Source organism: Anopheles funestus, chromosome 2RL, assembly GCF_943734845.2.
Source record: "Anopheles funestus chromosome 2RL, idAnoFuneDA-416_04, whole genome shotgun sequence".
NCBI lineage: Eukaryota > Metazoa > Arthropoda > Insecta > Diptera > Culicidae > Anopheles > Anopheles funestus.
This window is the reverse complement of record NC_064598.1, coordinates 17815391-17835568: the sequence shown is the minus strand read 5'-3', so window position 1 is coordinate 17835568 and position 20178 is coordinate 17815391. Positions and strand designations below refer to the sequence as shown.

At 42.0% G+C, this 20178-nt stretch overlaps 5 protein-coding genes across 9 annotated transcripts; 2 read left to right on the top strand and 3 right to left on the bottom strand.

Moving 5' to 3' along the window:
- The first annotated feature begins 3174 nt into the window (after nt 1-3174).
- Nucleotides 3175-9572, top strand: LOC125766475 (protein 5NUC-like). Of its 4 annotated transcripts, none has more exons than XM_049432487.1 (5): nt 3175-3446; nt 6818-7175; nt 7267-7417; nt 7495-7751; nt 7938-9572. In XM_049432487.1, the coding sequence occupies exons 2-5, from the start codon at nt 6955-6957 to the stop codon at nt 9145-9147; spliced, it is 1839 nt and encodes a 612-aa protein (XP_049288444.1). In that variant the 5' UTR covers nt 3175-3446; nt 6818-6954; the 3' UTR covers nt 9148-9572. The 4 variants fall into 4 exon arrangements, with proteins under 4 accessions (XP_049288444.1, XP_049288446.1, XP_049288447.1 ...); XM_049432489.1 differs by lacking the exon at nt 3175-3446 and adding an exon at nt 4229-4435; XM_049432490.1 differs by lacking the exon at nt 3175-3446 and adding an exon at nt 6380-6632.
- Nucleotides 9573-9576: 4 nt separating this feature from the next.
- On the bottom strand, nt 9577-19887 carry LOC125764889 (uncharacterized). Its single transcript, XM_049429539.1, has 12 exons — nt 19705-19887; nt 19613-19633; nt 18997-19521; nt 18593-18922; nt 16819-17616; nt 15402-15422; nt 14786-15310; nt 14568-14711; nt 12547-13376; nt 10953-11091; nt 10820-10837; nt 9577-10748 (listed from the first exon to the last, which is right to left on the bottom strand). Exons 1-12 carry the CDS (start codon nt 19781-19783, stop codon nt 9886-9888), a joined length of 4293 nt encoding a protein of 1430 aa, XP_049285496.1. The 5' UTR covers nt 19784-19887; the 3' UTR covers nt 9577-9885.
- LOC125766497 (serine protease snake-like) lies at nt 12225-17854 on the bottom strand. Of its 2 annotated transcripts, XM_049432522.1 has the most exons (3): nt 13565-13739; nt 13453-13473; nt 12225-13376 (listed from the first exon to the last, which is right to left on the bottom strand). In XM_049432522.1, the coding sequence occupies exons 1-3, from the start codon at nt 13629-13631 to the stop codon at nt 12523-12525; spliced, it is 942 nt and encodes a 313-aa protein (XP_049288479.1). In that variant the 5' UTR covers nt 13632-13739; the 3' UTR covers nt 12225-12522. The 2 variants fall into 2 exon arrangements, 1 of the variants encoding a protein (XP_049288479.1); XR_007418664.1 differs by lacking the exon at nt 13565-13739 and adding an exon at nt 17778-17854 and having other exon boundaries at nt 13300-13473.
- LOC125766495 (serine protease snake-like) lies at nt 14199-19836 on the bottom strand. The gene is made up of 5 exons (XM_049432520.1): nt 19809-19836; nt 15494-15597; nt 15402-15422; nt 14786-15310; nt 14199-14711 (listed from the first exon to the last, which is right to left on the bottom strand). Exons 2-5 carry the CDS (start codon nt 15570-15572, stop codon nt 14380-14382), a joined length of 957 nt encoding a protein of 318 aa, XP_049288477.1. The 5' UTR covers nt 15573-15597; nt 19809-19836; the 3' UTR covers nt 14199-14379.
- LOC125766513 (serine protease snake-like) lies at nt 16282-17000 on the top strand. The gene is made up of 2 exons (XM_049432541.1): nt 16282-16338; nt 16423-17000. The coding sequence occupies exons 1-2, from the start codon at nt 16302-16304 to the stop codon at nt 16800-16802; spliced, it is 417 nt and encodes a 138-aa protein (XP_049288498.1). The 5' UTR covers nt 16282-16301; the 3' UTR covers nt 16803-17000.
- Nucleotides 19888-20178: the final 291 nt, after the last annotated feature.

The window sequence follows — 20178 nt, the reverse complement described above, 5'->3', positions numbered from 1 at the left end:
GCCAAAGATGCATTAGCTTATAGAAGTAGGAATTGTGGCGAATCTTCCATTCTTTCAGGCCACTAATCCTTTAAAGCAGGGGTCTCTAAACTACGGCCCTCCCGAGAGATCCTGAGATTGGCCCTCAGTTAAAGGCCCTGGTATAAAGAATTAGAAAGAAAAACTCTGAGAATATCAATTCCCAGTTCTTTAACGTCGAATATTGGTTAATACTTAACTGTTCGATACCCAAAAGACCATGGTGATGTTTATGCTTGCCGACAACTTCAATCAGATAAACATTAAGTAATTGTGTTAAAATAGCAAAAAAATTAACTTTGCTTTGCGTGTTACATCCAACTCAATTGAACATATTTGGTTCAACCGTATCAGCCAACGTGCTCGAAATTAAATCCTCATTCCCATCCATCTGCTACAACCAATCCATTTGCAACGACATCTTGATTTAATTTACCTCAAAAATGACATCTTTTGCCAACAGAGTTACCCACCCATCGGAAGCGTACTAACGATTCGGGCAGCAGCAGGTTGTCAAACAATGCACTGGCATCGCATCCCGCAGGACGATCGATGGTAGTGAAAAGTCACGACCGGTACCATTCTCGCTTCAACCATCAGTTTGGCTACAAGTTGCTGTCGCCGGTGCTTGCGTGCTCTGTTCGAAAGTTCGCTCGGGACTTCTTTCATACCCGGCACGGAATCGTTACCGTTCCATTCAACTGGCAAAGATGCTACCGACAACGACAAAGCGTAGTTTTCTTTCATTTCCAATAACCCATCATCACACTCTGCACCAGCACTTGGTTTTACACAAAACTGTGCAAGACACGGAACTCGCACAGTGATCGCATACCGGGGAAAGTTTTTCCACACTCCGTTCTGGTTTTTGGTGAGAAGTTTTCCACGTGGCGACTGCTCGTAATTATTATGCGAACGTCAGAATCGCTTACACGCCGTCTCCTAGGTGCAGCGAAAAGTAATTTGAATGCGGAAACTATTGTTGCTGCACTAACAAACAAAAATATTTCGAAACACCAAACAATTGGAGGATGGCTCGTGGGCTACGGTTGCTCTGAAATGCATAAACCATTTGCTCATTTTCCAAACTAACGCCTTCCCAGCACAACCGCGACAAATAGTTACATTTCAATTTTGGTCGCCGGACGATAAAGTGTCGGGGAAGTGGGAAATTCATAATTTCAAAACTTTCTTCCGCCCTGTCAGATAGTGTCACTAATGTAACCAAACCGTACCATTTGCCATCGCCTAGGCGTATGGTTTCCGAAGCAGCAAAACACGGCGGAACGTTGGCAGAACTTTTGCTTCGGACAAATGTCATCAAAGCTCGTGCTGGAAAAGGAACACGGCCACTTGCTGGAAGCCGTGCAATTAGGTTCATCAAAACGAACGAACGTAAAGCATGAGGTAAGATTTTTCCCTGAAATTTGTGGAGAAAAATTATGTCGAAATGATGCGAAAATGCTTTACGTTACATGAAAGGGAGATAACAAATACAAATGGGGGAAACAACAATGTTGCGGCTGTAATGTGTTGGCTTTATTTTAACAAAGAAATATATTCTAAATCAGATAAAGTGATGTTTTCCTTTGTTAAATAAAATATACAACCGAATTTATTTGTGCTTCCACTAGAATAAACTATGAACTTACAAAAACGCCCGAAAGTATGCAATAAGTATGAGTTTACAGAGCGTTTAGCCCCGTTCGAATTCTATGAGGCAACTTTAAAAGATCAACATGTAACATATTGCATACATTCAGGGGTGACCAATTACAAAACCACTCCATTATTTTAAATTTGAACAGTCAGTGAATGATAATGATTAATTGCTTTAAGCAAATTGATGAATTACACAAGGCTACTTTTTCCTGACTCGCTGTAAATGATTTCTATTATAACCTTTTACGATGAATTAATTTGGGCGGCACTTCCATTAAAAAATTGCTAACAATAACTCTATTGTCAAACGACAAAAACATCTTTCTATCAGTCCATCCGCTAATAGGATGTGCTCTCTTATCGATCGCTTTATCAGTTTAAAAGGGCAATTAATGTTCACTCGCCTAGCATTTTTCGTTACGCTATTGTATTTCAACCGCTAATGTTCTAATCACTGTTCTATACATCACTGTTCTATATGTGTCTATACAACAGACACCATTAATGTATGTTCGTACTAGAGAAACCTTTAATTGAACACGTTTTCGTGAACAATTTATCTTGACACTTTACGTTTTAAACATTTTCCTTTGCAAAGAATCGGAGCTACAATGCGGCATATTAACATGCGTCTGATGATGCATCTTACACATGAATGTAACGACTTTGCGTAAATGCTATCTTATCATTGCGCGTATCGTCAGTGTCGCCTGTAATGTATGGTGTCGCCGAAACTGTTTGAACAGATTGCATTGAACTGCAAGAACACAAATAGTGACAAACGTGTATTTATGAAGAATTTGTACACAACTTCGATTCTTGTTTCATATCATCGGGAACAAATCGGTAATCGTATAAATTTTTTAATATTTTTTAGCATTATATTTTAGTGTTATCCTAATGTATGGTACATTGTAACAAACATAATTGAAAAAAATTAAATGGAATAGGTTTACTAATATTAAATTATTATTCAATTAACCTTGTCTATGCGTCCCTAAACGATAACCAATACTACGACTCATTCCTAAACCGTATTTTTCCTCAATACTATCAGAATACGTTAAGATAAGAATACACGTGTGAAGAAGATGTTGAAAAGATACATACTCTATTATCTGTCCTCTTCGGTATGATAACGTGCGACCACACTAACACTGTCCTTGTTGCGTCTCTCATTATTAGTCCATGGTCTTCTGTTTCTCCCAAATTCCTTCATGTCTGGTACAAACACTATCCTGCGCGATCACGCTTTGCTATCGATCGTCATGCACTTTTTCCCATCCTTATCATCATCCTTCGTCGTACCATCCATCAGTTTCAACACGCACGCGTCTACAAACACGATTTGAGCGTACAAACACCATGAAAATCACGCAACGAATAGCGTCTGGATAGCGCCATTGTTTGCGTCTGTCGAAGTAGAAGGGAGGAAAAATGTTGATGCGTACGATCCTCCATATTTAGTGTATCGTCGATCGCCAACCGAGCTTGTGTTTGTCGGATCTGCGCGACGCGTCCCGCCGAGCTTGGATATACGATACGAGATATACTCAAATACAATTTTGCTTTTGACAATAGCAAATATACCTTAGTTTACTTTTTCGACCTAAAAGTCGATTGGCATTTCCCAAATCGATCGTACATGGTTAAGCATTAGTTACCGAATGTCGAACAAAATGTCGTACTAAACCAGTAGTGGTGACAGGTGCAGAAAAGCGAACGAGACGATCTGCAGTCAACTACAGCGTGCGTTAACCTATCGAGTGAGTAATATCTATTGTCTTCCGGCAAACTAGTAATGGTCATAGGTGCTACAGGTGTGAAAGTGTTACCTCTCGTCCGACAAGTTTGTCAAAAACAACGTGAAACTGATGGAGAGTTGTAGTGGAATGATGAAGTGTGTGGCAGTGCAAAACAAAAAAAAAAGCATCCAGCTAGTAGTTAGCCTTAAACGTGACCATCGCCTTCACCGCTTAAAAACACGTTGCACGAATGGTGGTACACACGATAAGTGGCGGACGAAAGATTATCGTCGGAAGCAAAAAACAAGGTCAAATAGCAGAAGAAACAAAACCCCACCTTCTTCACCGTTGTTCAGACATTTTGCCGCAAGCAAAGATCGAAAATAGATCACCCGCTTGTGCCGATGCCGGTCGATAACAGGATACGAAACGTGACGCTCTCTACCACCAGCGTGCTCATATAGGGATGGAAGTAAACCCTTAGGAACTTCCTCCCCCGGCCCCCCTCCAGCATGGTTGTAAGTCGCAGCAGACGCGACAGGAATGTCATAAAACTGTGAACACAAGCTTTAAAAAAACCGGATCTGCCTCCCCTCCGTGGGGGTTAAATGTCACACTCACGCAAATGTTTCGTTTCGCTTATCAGATGCACTTTAAAACTTTGCTGTTCGGATTTCTCTAGCTGTTCCGGTTGTACTAGATGCTTCCTGTATGAAAGATAGGTGCAACTGAATTTAGACTCGTCCGTCCGTCTGGCGGCTCGAGCTGTACGTCATTTCGTTTGTCATCGCACAACGGGAGACACGCGCACCGACCAGACTGTCGATCGAAAGTTAATTATATCCATCTGTATCCCGGTAGAACGTTCAGCAGTGGATTAGATAGAGCACACATCGGTACCGTTCAATTGAAGATCGTCTAGTGTGTGTTATTTTTTTTTCTTGTTTCGAATTTACGTCACGGTGGTTAACGGACTGTCAACGCTGATGTGTGCGGTGCAGGTGATGGTAGTGAGTAAATTGTTTACCGACTGTGCCGGCATGTTTGGCCGGCGTGTGTGCTTCATTGAAACGACTAACCGGAGCACGCGCTGATGGTGGGAAAAGGAAGGGTTTTGTAAGCACGTGACATTGGCGCAGTGTTGATAGTGAAAGTAGTACAGTGGGCGACGAACCTGGTGCTCTGTATCTAGTTTTTTACCTTGTTTAATTAAAAATGGTAGTAAAAGAAATTACTAACATATTTCACATGGCATTCAGGTACAGATGAAAATGAGCACGTGTAGTTAATGTCAGTTGTACGGCGGCTGTTCAATAAGTGGCTCGTGCAATTACCTCCTTCTAGTTCCTCCTTCTATTTGAGTGGTTCCGATTCTATGTTTTTGCAAAGTTGTAGTCAATTTTGTATTGTTTCGCTAACTTCAGTCACCTGCCTGTGTTAGCGGTTGCATGACCAAATTGACCATCGCGATACAACGGAACAATGAACTTGATATGGCTTCAAGGTTGAACATTTTAATGGAATTGAAATTCATTGTACAACACAAAACATAAACTACCGGGTGTTTTTTTAACACTTTTGATGAATCAGCAAATTATTATAATAACAAATGCCAACAATCATATTCAGTAGTAAAACAATTGCAATGAAATCACTGATCATTTGCCTTCAAAATTGCTTCCGGACAAAAAATATAAAACATGAGTTTAAGAATAATTTTAGACATCTATGCTGTTGAAATTTTTTTAGGTATCTGGTCTTCTATATGAAATTTAAAACCATCTTAAAGATAATTTATAATTGTTAATAGATTCAAATTGACCGATTAGTATACTTTAACATTGTTCCCATATTGCCGTTAGATTGAAGATGTTGAAGAAATCTTGTTTACTCGGCATGCGACAATATCATTTACACGATAAGCGGTGCCATTTCCGTGATACCGTTTACAATGACATGATAACAAACTAAGCCCATTCAGAGAAGAATATTGCAGTGCTTTGCAATTAAATTGGTACAACTGTTGGGTTGTTGGATTGCCATATTCAAGAACTATGTACGTGTCTACTAATCATCTTTGGTTTTTAACCTCTTGCAACCTGGAATGGATTTTTTTTATCAAATAATACTTCTCCATTTGTATTGCTGCATTCTTCGTTAAGGAAATAGGCACAACGTGTAGTAGTTTAGCCATCAACAGTTCTCAGCAATTAACGACATCTTGTATCTTAAATTGTACAATGCGGTTACGTATGGCAACGTATGGCAGGAAACAGTTAATTATGATGTTAGTGTCAATCATATGGGGAATTACCAGGAATGTAGCTGCTGGGTACAGTTTGTCTGACGAAGATACGTCAGCAGTTCTGCAAAAAAAACTCATTTAACCGGTTTTGAAACTAGTAACGAAGCCACAAAATCGATTCCAAATTTTCCTATACAAATCTTCACTTATATCTTCAACGACCAGAACAGTATTAGATATCAGCAAAATGTCTAAACAAAAACTTTCCACCGTAAACCAATTCTTTTCAGCCTCTTATTGATTTTGAAGGCATGCGAAGTTTGTATAGGTAGATCACAAGAGAGAGAAAAAAATACCTTAAAGATGAAATCAATACGATCCGTTTCTTACCTCATCCATTTTAATGAGTGTGTCTCAAAGCGATCTATAACAGGGATATTTTACTTGGCAAAACTTGGTTTTTATTCTTATCTTAACATCGAACAAGGTATCGGTAGCAGCAATAGTTACATTTACTTTAAAATTAAATTATTCCAGCCGGGTGAAAAAAAAATTTTGACCAAAAATCATTTGGTCCAGATATTCAGTTTTGCTACTGTACATTACACATCTTCAGTATACGGCGTACGGTGTGGTTTAGCACTTGATCAAAATTGGTAACAACGGGTTTATTGTCAATTAATCAAGCTTGACAGTGTGCACCATCCATGGCGCACGCGGCCATCATCGTACCTTGGGTGATAGAAAGAATAAAAAATGTGTGCTAGGTTGACGCTCCTTCAGGACGTCAGAGATATATCGGTACAGTGGTACGATAAGTCCATGACTTAGCGAATGCACGGTGCGCACGTTTAAAGAGCAGTGAGCTTAGGCCAGACTTCAAACGATGGCTATTCATTTTCCGCTTGATAAGCGCCAATTGTTATCAACAGTGTTGTGAGATGTAGACTTGTCCCCTTTAGGTATGGAATAATCGTAAATAGTCATGAGAAGATCATTGTTCTACCTGTTTCGTTGCCGAGCGTAGGCATGGCTTCTAGTGTTTAAGATATATCTCTGTAGAGGGTAAATTACTTGTTTTATACTAGTAAAAGTGATAAAGTGTTATATACCAACAGCAAACAGTAATTATTTGCATTACTTTCAGCAATCTGTTCGAACGTTGGACTTGTTTTCAAACGCCCAGAAATCGCATCTTGCCGTTTAGGAGTTGATTGCTACAGTCAGCTCTCTGGAACTAAAATCACTAAACTCACAAAAGACTGAAGACATCCTAAACCCATCATGGGACGGAGTACAATGTACATTAAGCTTGCAGTGATGGTACTTGCATCGTCTACCTGTGGCATTGCTGCTCCGAAAGCAGGTGGTCTGGAGCTTATCATACTGCACAACAACGATATGCATGCCCGATTCGAACAAACAGGAGCGTATAGCAACGACTGTCAACCGTCCGATGTGGACAGTAACCGGTGCTATGGAGGATTTGCGCGCGTTGCGCACAAGTAAGTATTTTCTATGCCATGAAGACGAATCAAACCATATTATCGCGTTACGTATTTTTTCACCTCACAAACATTAAAATAATTCTTCCAGAGTGCGCGAGTATCGTGCGACGGAAGCTTCCGGTGGTCTACCAGTGTTATATCTGAATGCTGGTGACACTTATACCGGCACGCCATGGTTTTCGGTGTACAAGGATAATATAACAGCTGCCTTTTTAAACATGCTAAAACCCGACGCAATCGTAAGTGCTGCAAAAACCTTACCTACTGTACGTTAAAACAAACAAACGACTAATATAGTTACGGTTAACATTTTCAGTCCCTCGGCAATCACGAGTTCGATCTGGGTGTAGAGGGATTAGTTCCGTTTCTGAACGAAGTCGACTTTCCAGTGCTGGTCACAAACCTCGATCTGTCCAAAACGCCGGAAATGCAATCGACCAAATCCTTACAGCGATCGGTCGTTTTTACGAAGGCGGGCGTACGGATCGGTGTGATCGGTTATCTGACCCCGGAAACGAAGCAACTGTCACCGATCAATACGGTTAATTTTCTGGATGAAATTGAAGCGATCAAGTAAGTACACAAAGTGATCTAAGTAACTGTGTTTATCACTGAAGTTGCTTACTTTCAAAATTGCGCCTAAAAGTATGCAACAGGCGGAACAAATGGCATTTCTCTTATTGTATTAAGGTTTTTGGTGTAGAAGACTGTCCAACATTCTCAAATACTGTATTCCATTATGTGTGTCTTTCTTTCCAGCAAAGAAGCTACTTCATTAAAGGAGCAAGGAGTACACATTCTGATCGCACTCGGCCACAGTGGGTTGGAACGTGATAAAGAAATTGCGGCTAGATGTCCCGATGTTGATCTGGTCATTGGAGGTCATTCACATACGTTCCTCTACAGTGGTACCGCACCGGATGTCGAAGAACCGGCCGGTCCGTATCCGGTGATGGTGAAAAACCCTGCCGGAAAGGAAGTTCCTGTCGTGCAGGCATATGCTTTCACAAAATATCTCGGCTATCTGCACCTATTGTTCGATGCGGAAGGCAACCTGATCGAGCTGGACGGTAGTCCACTGCTGCTTAATGGTACGGTACAGCGCGACTCCGATGTGCTGCAACTGCTGGAGCTTTACCGGCCCGGTATAGTGGTGTTGGATGAAAAGATTGGACAATCGAACGTATTTCTCGATTCAAGCCGGTGCCGTTTTGAGGAATGTAACATCGGCAACATGATCGCCGATTCACTCGTCATCACACATGCGGCTACACGCGAACAGAACAACGACGGCTATTGGACTAATGCCGCCATCGGGTTCATACAGGGCGGTGGAATACGTGCATCTCTAAACTCCGGTCCGATAACGATGAAGGATCTCAAGACAGTGCTCCCGTTTGGCAATGCAATGGTAATGACAGAAATTACCGGAACACAAATACGTCAAATGCTCGAACAGAGTGTCCATCGGTACGATGGAGTATCCGGTTACGGAGAGTTCCTGCAGATGGCCGGTGTGAATGTAGTATATGACCTATCGAGACCTCCATTGCAGCGTGTTGTTGAGGTTAAGGTACGGTGTGCAAAATGTCAGGTACCGATGTTCGATGATCTGAAGGAGGATGAACACTATGGTGTCCTAATAAGCCAGTTCCTATACGATGGAGGTGATGGCTACGATATGCTGCCTAACTCACCGAAAGAATTGCTCACATTAGGTGAGTATGAAATCACCGAAGAGTATCTTAAACGATACTCGCCCATCTATCCTGCCATCGAGTGGCGCATACGTATGGAAGGGCAACCAGCCGTTACAACTACCGATGGTCCAGATGCAAGCACAACCACCATAATGACCCCTAGCACGACCGAAGACAGTGGAGCTGGACGGGCGTACGACCTAACGATTTCCACCTTCGGAATGATTCTGTTGTCAACAATGTTGACATACACGCGACATCTACTGTAAATAGAGGTGCTTCTAGGAATTACCTGTTCATCTGGTAAAGTCGGAACCACTTCTGGATGCTGTCCAAATATATCTAAAATGAGCTGAAACTGATCTGGAATCCGTGTGAAGGATCTCGGAACATGTTACATCTTTTCAAACAGAATCCAGCAATGGTTCCGGGTTTTACCGGATAAACTTGGAATCCCTCTAAGCACTGGTTGTATGTACAGACATATGTGGATGGGATTTCCCTTATGGGAAATACAGACGTTGAGTCAGGGAAAGCCGTGAACAAAACATTCAACAATACAAATCAGACGTTACTTAGATAATTAAACGATAACAGAGCTAAACTATTATAGAAACCGAAGATAAAAACACTATGTAATGCTGACAGCATGTTTTGTATTGAAACGATTAAAAAATATGTTCTACAAACTGAATGAATTGTCTGCTTCATATATATATATATATTTTTATTCAAACATTACACATGGTGTAACAAAATATCGTTGTGAAAGGGTTTAGATTCGCATACAGATAGATTCGTTCGATATTTTCGTATCCAAACATTAATATGGACGTGTTTTAGGAGCGTTGAATGTCAACCATGTGTGAATCAATTTGGATAACACCTTAAACGATCGCATATTTCTTCCGTCACAAGCATTATCCTGTTGAGCACTTGCACAGTTCACACAACTTGCCTAAACTATTTCCACACACTGGTTCCACGAAAGATTGCACAAATCGCGCTCACATCGCATTAGCACCCCAAACATTGTCCTCTATCCAGTCAATGTAATGTGACACCTTGGTGTAGATTGCCTGAGCGTTCCCAATGCCACAGAAGCTACCAGTCGATGTGATACCAACCACAGCGTACGAACAGCTCTTTGAATCGGACACGATCTGTAGCGGACCGCCCGAATCACCCTGACAGGTGTCACGGCCCTGCACAATGCTACCGACGCACAGCTGTCCATTCTGTATACCATTCCGGAAACGGCGATCCCCTTTGAATGCACGCGTACAATCAGCGGTCGGAAACTCGTCCAGCTGCACCTTCATCATTACGTGGGACTGTTCACCGAACGTTTCGTTCCGCCCGAAACCGGTCGCAATGAAGCGATGTATATGAAGCTGTTCCGATTCCCACAGACAGGCGGGCCGGATGTGCTTCGATAGTGCTAGAGGATACTTTAGTTTCACTAGTGCGATGTCATCGTATGAACGGGTCTGCTTATAGTTGGGATGTTTTCGAATGCTAATAATATCACCGTCATACTCGTCATAGGATTCGTCTCTGATGTCATACTCGCCAAGCCGTACGATCGTCGGATCTCCTTCCGAGAAGCAATGAGCAGCGGTCAGGATATGCTGATCGCTAATGAGTGTGCCACCACACCGAAAATCGTATTCCTTGCGTCTTGTCCCTTCCTTTGGGTAGCCCAGCAGGGCATGGTGCGGAAATTCACCATTCTTTGCCTCCTCGCCACCGACGATCAATTGGACGACATTCGTGCAGTTGTACACCTCGAACTCGATCGGCTGTGGGTTCAGCGTAAGCGGTATTAGGGTATGTCGATTGATGACTACTTTCTTATATTCTTCACATTCTGGGAAAGAAACAGGACGGATTAGATTTGTCTGCACTCTAGTCTTCATCGTATCGTATAACAACACATACTATCTGTGGCAAGTCGTCCTGAGGTTTCCGGGCGTTAAGGAAGCATCACATCAACAGACCGGAAAACAGTGTTAAACAATACACGTTAATATTATGATACACACATCTACCAAAACAACCATAACTTTATTACCTTGCACAATGCAGTATCCCCATGTCAATGATAACACTATCACCATCCATAGCGGCTCTTTTCTCCGAACGCGTAAACACTTCATTATTGACAATATTACAATATTACACCGAGAATAATGTTGCAAATTTGGTCTACGCTTAGAAATTTATGGCGCCAACTTTCCGTCAAACTTCGCAGTACGGCATTCAATTCAAAACTGTTCTCCAGCCCGGCTCAAATCTTTCTCACAGCAATCGCTTTATGTAGCAAACGACGATCAGCAATCAACGAACTGGTCTTTCCACTTTTGTGTTTCTTTTATAACGCGTACTACAAGCACATCGGAACTAGTTTTTGTTTTGTTTTTTTTCTCTCTCGTATCTGCCGCTATCAACACAGGTCACCACAACGTTCAACTGATTTAGGATTTTTGTTTCTTTTCCTATACGAAACTGATAACGATTTTGAGGAACAGTGAGTTATATTAAGTAACGAGGCAAGGAACCAACTGATCTTCCGAAAATATTTGCAACTTTGTAAGAATAATATGAACATACTTCGTTTTTTATAAAAACAAAGTTATTTTCTTGTATGTAAGCGGTTATTTTTATTGTTCTTTAGGCTAGAAAATACTCCACAGTCAAGAAGGGTAGTTTGTGGATTGATAGGCCGCACACTTCACACGCTCGTGTCGCATTACATATGCAAATGATTTAATACTTGTCAAACTATTTTTGGGAAAACAAGCATAGAAACAGGCCCAGAAGATTCGATACATTTCATGGTCAGGATGTTATATATCGCGTCCGTTTTGTTCGTTGTTTCGTATGTAACACAAACATTTATTAAAGTAAGAATGAAGAATGATGATGGCCACCGGTTGATTTTGCAACAAAAAATAATTTTTCGCTTACACGAAAGAGATAATTCATTACAATTAATGATGAGAAGAAGTTGTTATATAGCGTAAATAATGTTTTGGAAGTACTGAACCGGTACGATCATCAAACGGGAAACCCTTTCTGGGTTTTCCCATTTTTAGCAAAAAGGTTGGGAAAACCTTTCGAATAGATAACTGACTAAATGTTGAAAACAAACAAGACATAAATGAATCTATTATTTCGCTTTGTCGAACTTAACGCTACTAATAGTGGTGATTGATTTGATAACAACATCCACAGGGTGTATCTACACGTCTCATGAAGATCGTATTGATCGTATTGATAACTGTTAATATTTTATTTCGAAGTAAACATCAATATAGTAACCAAATCCTATAATACACAGCAATAGGAAGGGAAATCCATAAATAAATGGCAAATCGTCGTGTATCAAATTTTATTAAAAATTATTTCTATTTAAATTATTATGCAATATTTAAACTATTATGAATTCTGTCCAAGCTAAAGAGCATTGTTTCCAATGGTGCAGATGTAACAGAAAAGTGCAAACTGCAGATTCGCATCGTGTAAATACATCCTTAGGTACGCATGTATATTTTTCTACCTATCTTTGTTACGGAGGAGACGGTCCTAATGGGATTTGGTACGCCACCGTGTACTCCACGTCTCGGTGATATAATTCCATACTACAGTGCATTCGCACCCCAAACATTTTCTTCTATCCAATCGATGTAATGTGCCACTTCCGTGTAGATGCCAAGCGATTTACCATAGGCACAGGCGCCACCAAGCGACGTGATGCCAACTATATGGTACGTGCAGGTCGTCTCATTGGTCACCAGCTGCAACGGACCACCGGAATCTCCTTGGCAAGTGTCCTTGTTCGGTTTAACACTGCCGATACATAGCTGACCCGGTCGTAACCCACGACGAAGCCGCGGAAAGTTGCGAGCGCAATTTTCCTTCGGAAATTCATCCAGCTGTACCTTCATCAGTGTCGGCGAAAGTTCCGTATCGAAGAAATCCCGCCGCCCAAACCCGGATGCAATGAACTTTGACGTAGTACGGTCCACCGAATCCCACAGGCATGCTGGTCGTATGTCTTTGCTCAGCTGCACTGGTCGTTCAAGGCGAACGATAGCAATGTCGTCGTAGGGTTGGTTTCTTGGATAGCGCGGATGTCGCCGAATACGATCGACCTTGAGCTGGAGCTCATCGAACGACCTAGACGATGTGTCATACTCGCCGAGCCGCACTACCGTTAGGTCGCGTTCGGAAAAGCAATGAGCTGCCGTTAGGACGTGCTGCTCGCTGATCAGTGTACCACCGCACACAAACTCATAATCGTATGGATCATTCTCCTTCGGATAGCCCAGCAACGCCTGGTGCGGGAATTCGCCCTTCCGGGCCTGCTCTCCTCCCACGATCAGCTTCAGTTCGTTTGTGCAGTTGTACACTTTAACCTCGATGGGCGTTGGGTCGATAAGAAGGTGTATGATTTTGTGTGTCGTCGCAATAACATTACGATACTCGTTACATTCTGGCGAAAAGCAGTGATCGCATCGAACTTGGAATTAACCGTACATCGAGAAGTATGTTATCGGTGTCCTACTTACTCTTCGCTGCAATTCTTTCTCCTGTAGAGTTAGAAGTATCCATGTAACGAAAACAAAGCAAAATGGTACATGTGCAGACTTTTTTTAAAAACAATATTCACCGTTAACATACCAAGGCTGCTGTTACAGAAAAGTACCAACACCAAACCAGCCATAAAGTGTGGCATAAAGTTAAACATTTTCGATTATTACTGTTTACACACGCACACAGCTTACAGTAGAGATATTTGTCTTCCACAATTGAAACGTTACTTTACAACGATTTTAGACGTGATTACTCCCCAACGTCTGATTTCAAACTAACTCACAACCGATTAGCGAGGCATGGTACTAGCACACGCACGGTGACATCTTGTACGGACTGACCCCACGGGCACGGAACAGGTTTTTGTGTCATTTGAAAGTTCTTCAAACTGGCGATAGAGCAAAAAATAGATTTTTACGAAGGCGTGATTTTTACACCGAACATCTTTATCTGAGAAAAAGATGGGATTCATATATTACCGTTATTGTATTTATGAGATTGTTAATATAGCTAATTGAAGTAGACATAGATCAAAATGGTTTTATTTCGTACAAAAATATGAATTACAATAGATAGTTTTATCTGCTCCGGTAAAGCACACTGTGAACATTTAAGTTTAAAATTTGCTCTTAGTCATTTACTATTGGATTCAGCTCTGGGTATTACAATTTTACAACACACCAACAAATGATTCACATAGAAATAAGAAAAGCCATAGTCGTTTTGAATGCTTGAAACAATCATAAGTTGTATTTTTATTGTTTTGATAAGGTTTCAAAGTAAAGTTTGAATTCAATTGGTCTATAGTTGTTTGCACAAGATTACAACAAATATCGCTATGAAGGTTTCATCGATCACGGCACACAATCTGCAAACTTAACATCCAGTGTGTATGATCACATTTAAGGAGCCCAAACTATTTGTTCAATCCAGTCCAGATAGTGTGCCACATTTGTATAGATTGCCTTTGAGTTGCCAACACCACAGGCGCCCCCAGTAGATGTTAAACCGACAATGTTATAGATGCAACTTCTCGGTTCCGTTATCGTCTGCAGTGGTCCACCGGAGTCACCCTGGCAGGTGTCCTTACCTCCTATAAGGCTTCCCACACATAGCTGACCTTCGTCTATTCCATCACGAAATTTGCGATCACCTTGAAATAGCTTACCACAGTCACTGGAGGGGAACACATCCAGCTGTACCTTCATCATCTTAGTCGACAATTCGAAGTTGCCTGTATTAAAAAAAGCGTCCCCATGAGTACTAAGCTTCTTTACTAATGCTCTGTTATAGATTGTTCAAACATACCATCCTCCAGTTTGCCGAAACCAGTAGCCACTAAACGGCTCATATTAAGTGTGGGAGTCTGCCACAGACATGCCGGACGTATTACCTTGGAAAACAGTACCGTCTCGTTCAACCGTACCAGTGCAATATCATGATAGGAGCGTGTGTTGCGATACGTTGGATGTCGAATGATCTGGGCAATACCGAAGTCAAGCTGTGTCGTGGAGTCGACGGTTAGATCGTACTCGCCCAAGCGAACTATCACCGGATCATCATGACTAAAGCAGTGTGCAGCGGTTAGGATGAAGCGATCCGAAATCAGAGATCCCCCACACAAGAAACTGTACGGCTCGGCCGAACCATCCTCCTTCGGAAAACCTAGCAAAGCGTGGTGTGGAAATTCACCATGCTTTGCCGCTTCACCACCAACGATCAGTTCCACCACATTCGAGCAATTGTACGACTCGTGGTATAATGGTTTAGGGTTCGGTGTGAGCCGTATAACGCCGCGCTTGGATGAGATTATTCTACGATATTCTTCACACTCTGTAAAGTAAACGAAACGACACCGAATATGAAACCAAATGGTAAGGTTCTGTATTGCATGCTGCATACACTCAGGCGCATAGATGCTTACTTTGTACGGAGATTCTCTTAGCTGCAAATAAATGGGGGAGAAAACAGATTGTTATCCATACTAGATCTACTACATTCGTGGTTAAACTTTACCTGTCTGTCCATTGCAAATTGCTAGGCACAGTCCTAGCAAGACGATTGTTATATAACCTACAGCTTTGCTACCAAACATGATGTGTGTTTGGTCTTGGACAGAGGTCACCAATTCCGGCAGTGATTTTTGAGCTCCACTTGATAAGACTGCCCGACACACACTAGCGGTGAAATGGTTTCGAGTCTATGATGATCATAATGTAAACAGGTTGTAGAACATTTTTTGGGTTCCCCTTGGAACACTACAGTGCCTAACAATCAAGATCAGCCCACAAGCTGAGGAAAGTAGAATAAATATTTTTTGTTCAATTAAGAAATATTTCCCTTTATGAAAGAGTTTGGTTAATGCATTGTGAACATTAAAAACCCATGTAAAGAAATGTATTTTTGAGCTTCAAATCCAATCATAGACTTTTCTACATAGGCTACCCCTGCATTATTTTTCAACTACTGACTTATCAACTTTGGGAGTTACGGATGGCTTCAGCGAAAAAGAACCGATCAACTCAGATGACCCCATTCGTCAAAAAAACAGGTCGAATGCATTTTGTTTTACAACTCTGTAAGAATGCTCGCTTGATTGGAACGGGAATATAAATACGGTAGAGTTGCTCATTGATTTTAGTGAAGTGTTACAAACCACAAGAAGATCGCGAGATGTACAATAGAGTAGTAGTGCACATTGTGTTGGCAGTCTTACTGTTGCTGAACCTATGCGAAGTTCGTTTTAGGTTTTATGGAGATTTACAGTTGATGTTTTGCAAATGTTTACACTTGTTTCCTTTTTAATTCGTTATCTGCAATAACAATGATTTACACCTCAGGACTACGCTTGGCGGAACAAAGTGAGTGATCAAAGTGTAAGATCGTACAGTTTCTTCATTGTTCCTTACTGTAAGCAAGGAATTTCTTCGTCTAACACTCAACAGAATGCCAGGAGTATCGGAGTACGATTGCTTCCTTTACGTCTAAGATGACCGGTAGGACGAATAACTACGAGACACCACCGAACGGAATACCAGCAACGGAAGGAGAATTCCCCCATCAGGTGCGCGTCGGACAATGGTTCTACGAGGACGAAGATACGGAACACATTTTCCGTTGCGGTGGTGCCCTCATTAGTGATCGTTACGTTCTCGTTTCGGGTCACTGCTTCTGGACGATGGGTGATGAAATGGCGTCACTTGGTCGACACGACTACACGCGTAACTCTACCCTACTGGAGGTGTTGCTCAAGCGAGATGATCTGATTTTGCATCCCGCCATTGATGAGACGGTGAAGGCATCGTATCGTGCCACTTCCATGTAGATGCCGAGCGATTTACCAAAGGCACAGGCGCCACCAAGCAACGTGATGCCAACTATATGGTACGTGCAGGTTGTCTCATTGGTCACCAGCTGCAACGGACCTCCGGAATCTCCTTGGCAAGTGTCCTTGTTCGGTTTAACACTGCCGATACATAGCTGACCCGGTCGTAACCCACGACGAAGCCGCGGAAAGTTGCGAGCGCAATTTTCCTTCGGAAATTCATCCAGCTGTACCTTCATCAGTGTCGGCGAAAGTTCCGTATCGAAGAAATCCCGCCGCCCAAACCCGGATGCAATGAACTTTGACGTAGTACGGTCCACCGAATCCCACAGGCATGCTGGTCGTATGTCTTTGCTCAGCTGCACTGGTCGTTCAAGGCGAACGATAGCAATGTCGTCGTAGGGTTGGTTTCTTGGATAGCGCGGATGTCGCCGAATACGATCGACCTTGAGCTGGAGCTCATCGAACGACCTAGACGATGTGTCATACTCGCCGAGCCGCACTACCGTTAGGTCGCGTTCGGAAAAGCAGTGAGCTGCCGTTAGGACGTGCTGCTCGCTGATCAGTGTACCACCGCACACAAACTCATAATCGTATGGATCATTCTCCTTCGGATAGCCCAGCAGCGCCTGGTGCGGGAACTCGCCCTTCCGGGCCTGCTCTCCTCCCACGATCAGCTTCAGTTCGTTTGTGCAGTTGTACACTTTAACCTCGATGGGCGTTGGGTCGATAAGAAGGTGTATGATTTTGTGTGTCGTCGCAATAACATTACGATACTCGTTACATTCTGGCGAAAAGCAGTGATCGCATCGAACTTGGAATTAACCGTACATCGAGAAGTATGTTATCGGTGTCCTACTTACTCTTCGCTGCAATTCTTTCTCCTGTAGAGTTAGAAGTATCCATGTAACGAAAACAAAGCAAAATGGTACATGTGCAGACTTTTTTTAAAAACAATATTCACCGTTAACATACCAAGGCTGCTGTTACAGAAAAGTACCAACACCAAACCAGCCATAAAGTGTGGCATAAAGTTAAACATTTTCGATTATTACTGTTTACACACGCACACAGCTTACAGTAGAGATATTTGTCTTCCACAATTGAAACGTTACTTTACAACGATTTTAGACGTGATTACTCCCCAACGTCTGATTTCAAACTAACTCACAACCGATTAGCGAGGCATGGTACTAGCACACGCACGGTGACATCTTGTACGGACTGACCCCACGGGCACGGAACAGGTTTTTGTGTCATTTGAAAGTTCTTCAAACTGGCGATAGAGCAAAAAATAGATTTTTACGAAGGCGTGATTTTTACACCGAACATCTTTATCTGAGAAAAAGATGGGATTCATATATTACCGTTATTGTATTTATGAGATTGTTAATATAGCTAATTGAAGTAGACATAGATCAAAATGGTTTTATTTCGTACAAAAATATGAATTACAATAGATAGTTTTATCTGCTCCGGTAAAGAACACTGGGGACATTTAAGTCAAATTTCCTCTTAGTCATTTACTATTGGATTCAGCTCCGGGTATTAGAATTTTACAACCCGTCAACAAATGATTCACATAGAAATAAGAAAAGCCATAGTCGTTTTGAATGCTTGAAACAATCATAAGTTGTATTTTTATTGTTTTGATAAGGTTTCAAAGTAAAGTTTGAATTCAATTGGTCTATAGTTGTTTGCACAAGATTACAACAAATATCGCTATGAAGGTTTCATCGATCACGGCACACAATCTGCAAACTTAACATCCAGTGTGTATGATCACATTTAAGGAGCCCAAACTATTTGTTCAATCCAGTCCAGATAGTGTGCCACATTTGTATAGATTGCCTTTGAGTTGCCAACACCACAGGCGCCCCCAGTAGATGTTAAACCGACAATGTTATAGATGCAACTTCTCGGTTCCGTTATCGTCTGCAGTGGTCCACCGGAGTCACCCTGGCAGGTGTCCTTACCTCCTATAAGGCTTCCCACACATAGCTGACCTTCGTCTATTCCATCACGAAATTTGCGATCACCTTGAAATAGCTTACCACAGTCACTGGAGGGGAACACATCCAGCTGTACCTTCATCATCTTAGTCGACAATTCGAAGTTGCCTGTATTAAAAAAAGCGTCCCCATGAGTACTAAGCTTCTTTACTAATGCTCTGTTATAGATTGTTCAAACATACCATCCTCCAGTTTGCCGAAACCAGTAGCCACGAAACGGCTCATATTAAGTGTGGGAGTCTGCCACAGACATGCCGGACGTATTACCTTGGAAAACAATACCGTCTCGTTCAACCGTACGAGTGCAATATCATGATAAGAGCGTGTGTTGCGATACTGTGGATGTCGAATGATCTGGGCAATACCGAAGTCAAGCTGCGTCGTGGAGTCGATGGTTAGATCGTACTCGCCCAAGCGAACTATCACCGGATCATCATGACTAAAGCAGTGTGCAGCGGTTAGGATGAAGCGATCCGAAATCAGAGATCCCCCACACAAGAAACTGTACGGCTCGGCCGAACCATCCTCCTTCGGAAAACCTAGCAAAGCGTGGTGTGGAAATTCACCATGCTTTGCCGCTTCACCACCAACGATCAGTTCCACCACATTCGAGCAATTGTACGATTGGTAGTATAATGGTTTAGGGTTCAGTGTGAGCGATATAACGCCACGCTTGGATGAGATTATTCTACGATATTCTTCACACTCTGTAAAGTAAACGAAACGACACCGAATATGAAAGCAAATGGTAAGGTTCTGTATTGCATGCTGCATACACTCAGGCGCACAGATGCTTACTTTGTACGGAGATTCTCTTAGCTGTAAATAAATGGGGGAGAAAACAGATTGTTATCCATACTAGATCTACTACATTCGTGGTTAAACTTTACCTGTCTGTCCATTGCAAATTGCTAGGCACAGTCCTAGCAAGATGATTGTAATATAACCTACAGCTTTGCTACCAAACATGATGTGTGTTTGGTCTTGGACAGAGGTCACCAATTCCAGCAGTGATTTCTGAGCTCCACTTGATAAGACTGCCCGACACACACTAGCTGTGAAATGGTTTCGAGTCTATGATGATCATAATGTAAACAGGTTGTAGAACATCTTTTGCATTCCCCCTAGCACACTACAGTGCCTAACAATCAAGATCAGCCCACAAGCTGAGGAAAGTACAATAAATATTTTTTGTTCAATTAAGAAATATTTCCCTTTATGAAAGAGTTTGGTTAATGCATTGTGAACATTAAAAACCCATGTAAAGAAATGTATTTTTGAGCTTCCAATCCAATCATAGACTTTTCTACATAGGCAACCCCTGCATTATTTTTCAACTACTGACTTATCAACTTTGGGAGTTA

Coding starts and splice junctions, on each gene's coding strand:
- LOC125766475 (XM_049432487.1), top strand. CDS start 6,955: ATGGGACGGAGTACAATGTACATTAAGCTTGCAGTGATGGTACTTGCA. Junction 7,176..7,266: donor TTTGCGCGCGTTGCGCACAA/GTAAGTATTTTC, acceptor TAATTCTTCCAG/AGTGCGCGAGTATCGTGCGA. Junction 7,418..7,494: donor TGCTAAAACCCGACGCAATC/GTAAGTGCTGCA, acceptor TAACATTTTCAG/TCCCTCGGCAATCACGAGTT.
- LOC125766497 (XM_049432522.1), bottom strand. CDS start 13,631: ATGTTTAACTTTATGCCACACTTTATGGCTGGTTTGGTGTTGGTACTT. Junction 13,474..13,564: donor TTTCTGTAACAGCAGCCTTG/GTATGTTAACGG, acceptor CTAACTCTACAG/GAGAAAGAATTGCAGCGAAG. Junction 13,377..13,452: donor AGAAAGAATTGCAGCGAAGA/GTAAGTAGGACA, acceptor GCTTTTCGCCAG/AATGTAACGAGTATCGTAAT.
- LOC125766495 (XM_049432520.1), bottom strand. CDS start 15,572: ATGTTTGGTAGCAAAGCTGTAGGTTATATAACAATCGTCTTGCTAGGA. Junction 15,423..15,493: donor AATTTGCAATGGACAGACAG/GTAAAGTTTAAC, acceptor ATTTATTTGCAG/CTAAGAGAATCTCCGTACAA. Junction 14,712..14,785: donor TTTCGGCAAACTGGAGGATG/GTATGTTTGAAC, acceptor TTTTTAATACAG/GCAACTTCGAATTGTCGACT.
- LOC125766513 (XM_049432541.1), top strand. CDS start 16,302: ATGATTTACACCTCAGGACTACGCTTGGCGGAACAAA. Junction 16,339..16,422: donor ACTACGCTTGGCGGAACAAA/GTGAGTGATCAA, acceptor AACACTCAACAG/AATGCCAGGAGTATCGGAGT.
- LOC125764889 (XM_049429539.1), bottom strand. CDS start 19,783: ATGTTTGGTAGCAAAGCTGTAGGTTATATTACAATCATCTTGCTAGGA. Junction 19,522..19,612: donor TAAGAGAATCTCCGTACAAA/GTAAGCATCTGT, acceptor TTTACTTTACAG/AGTGTGAAGAATATCGTAGA. Junction 11,092..12,546: donor TCGATTGGATAGAAGAAAAT/GTTTGGGGTGCG, acceptor TAAATTTCTAAG/CGTAGACCAAATTTGCAACA.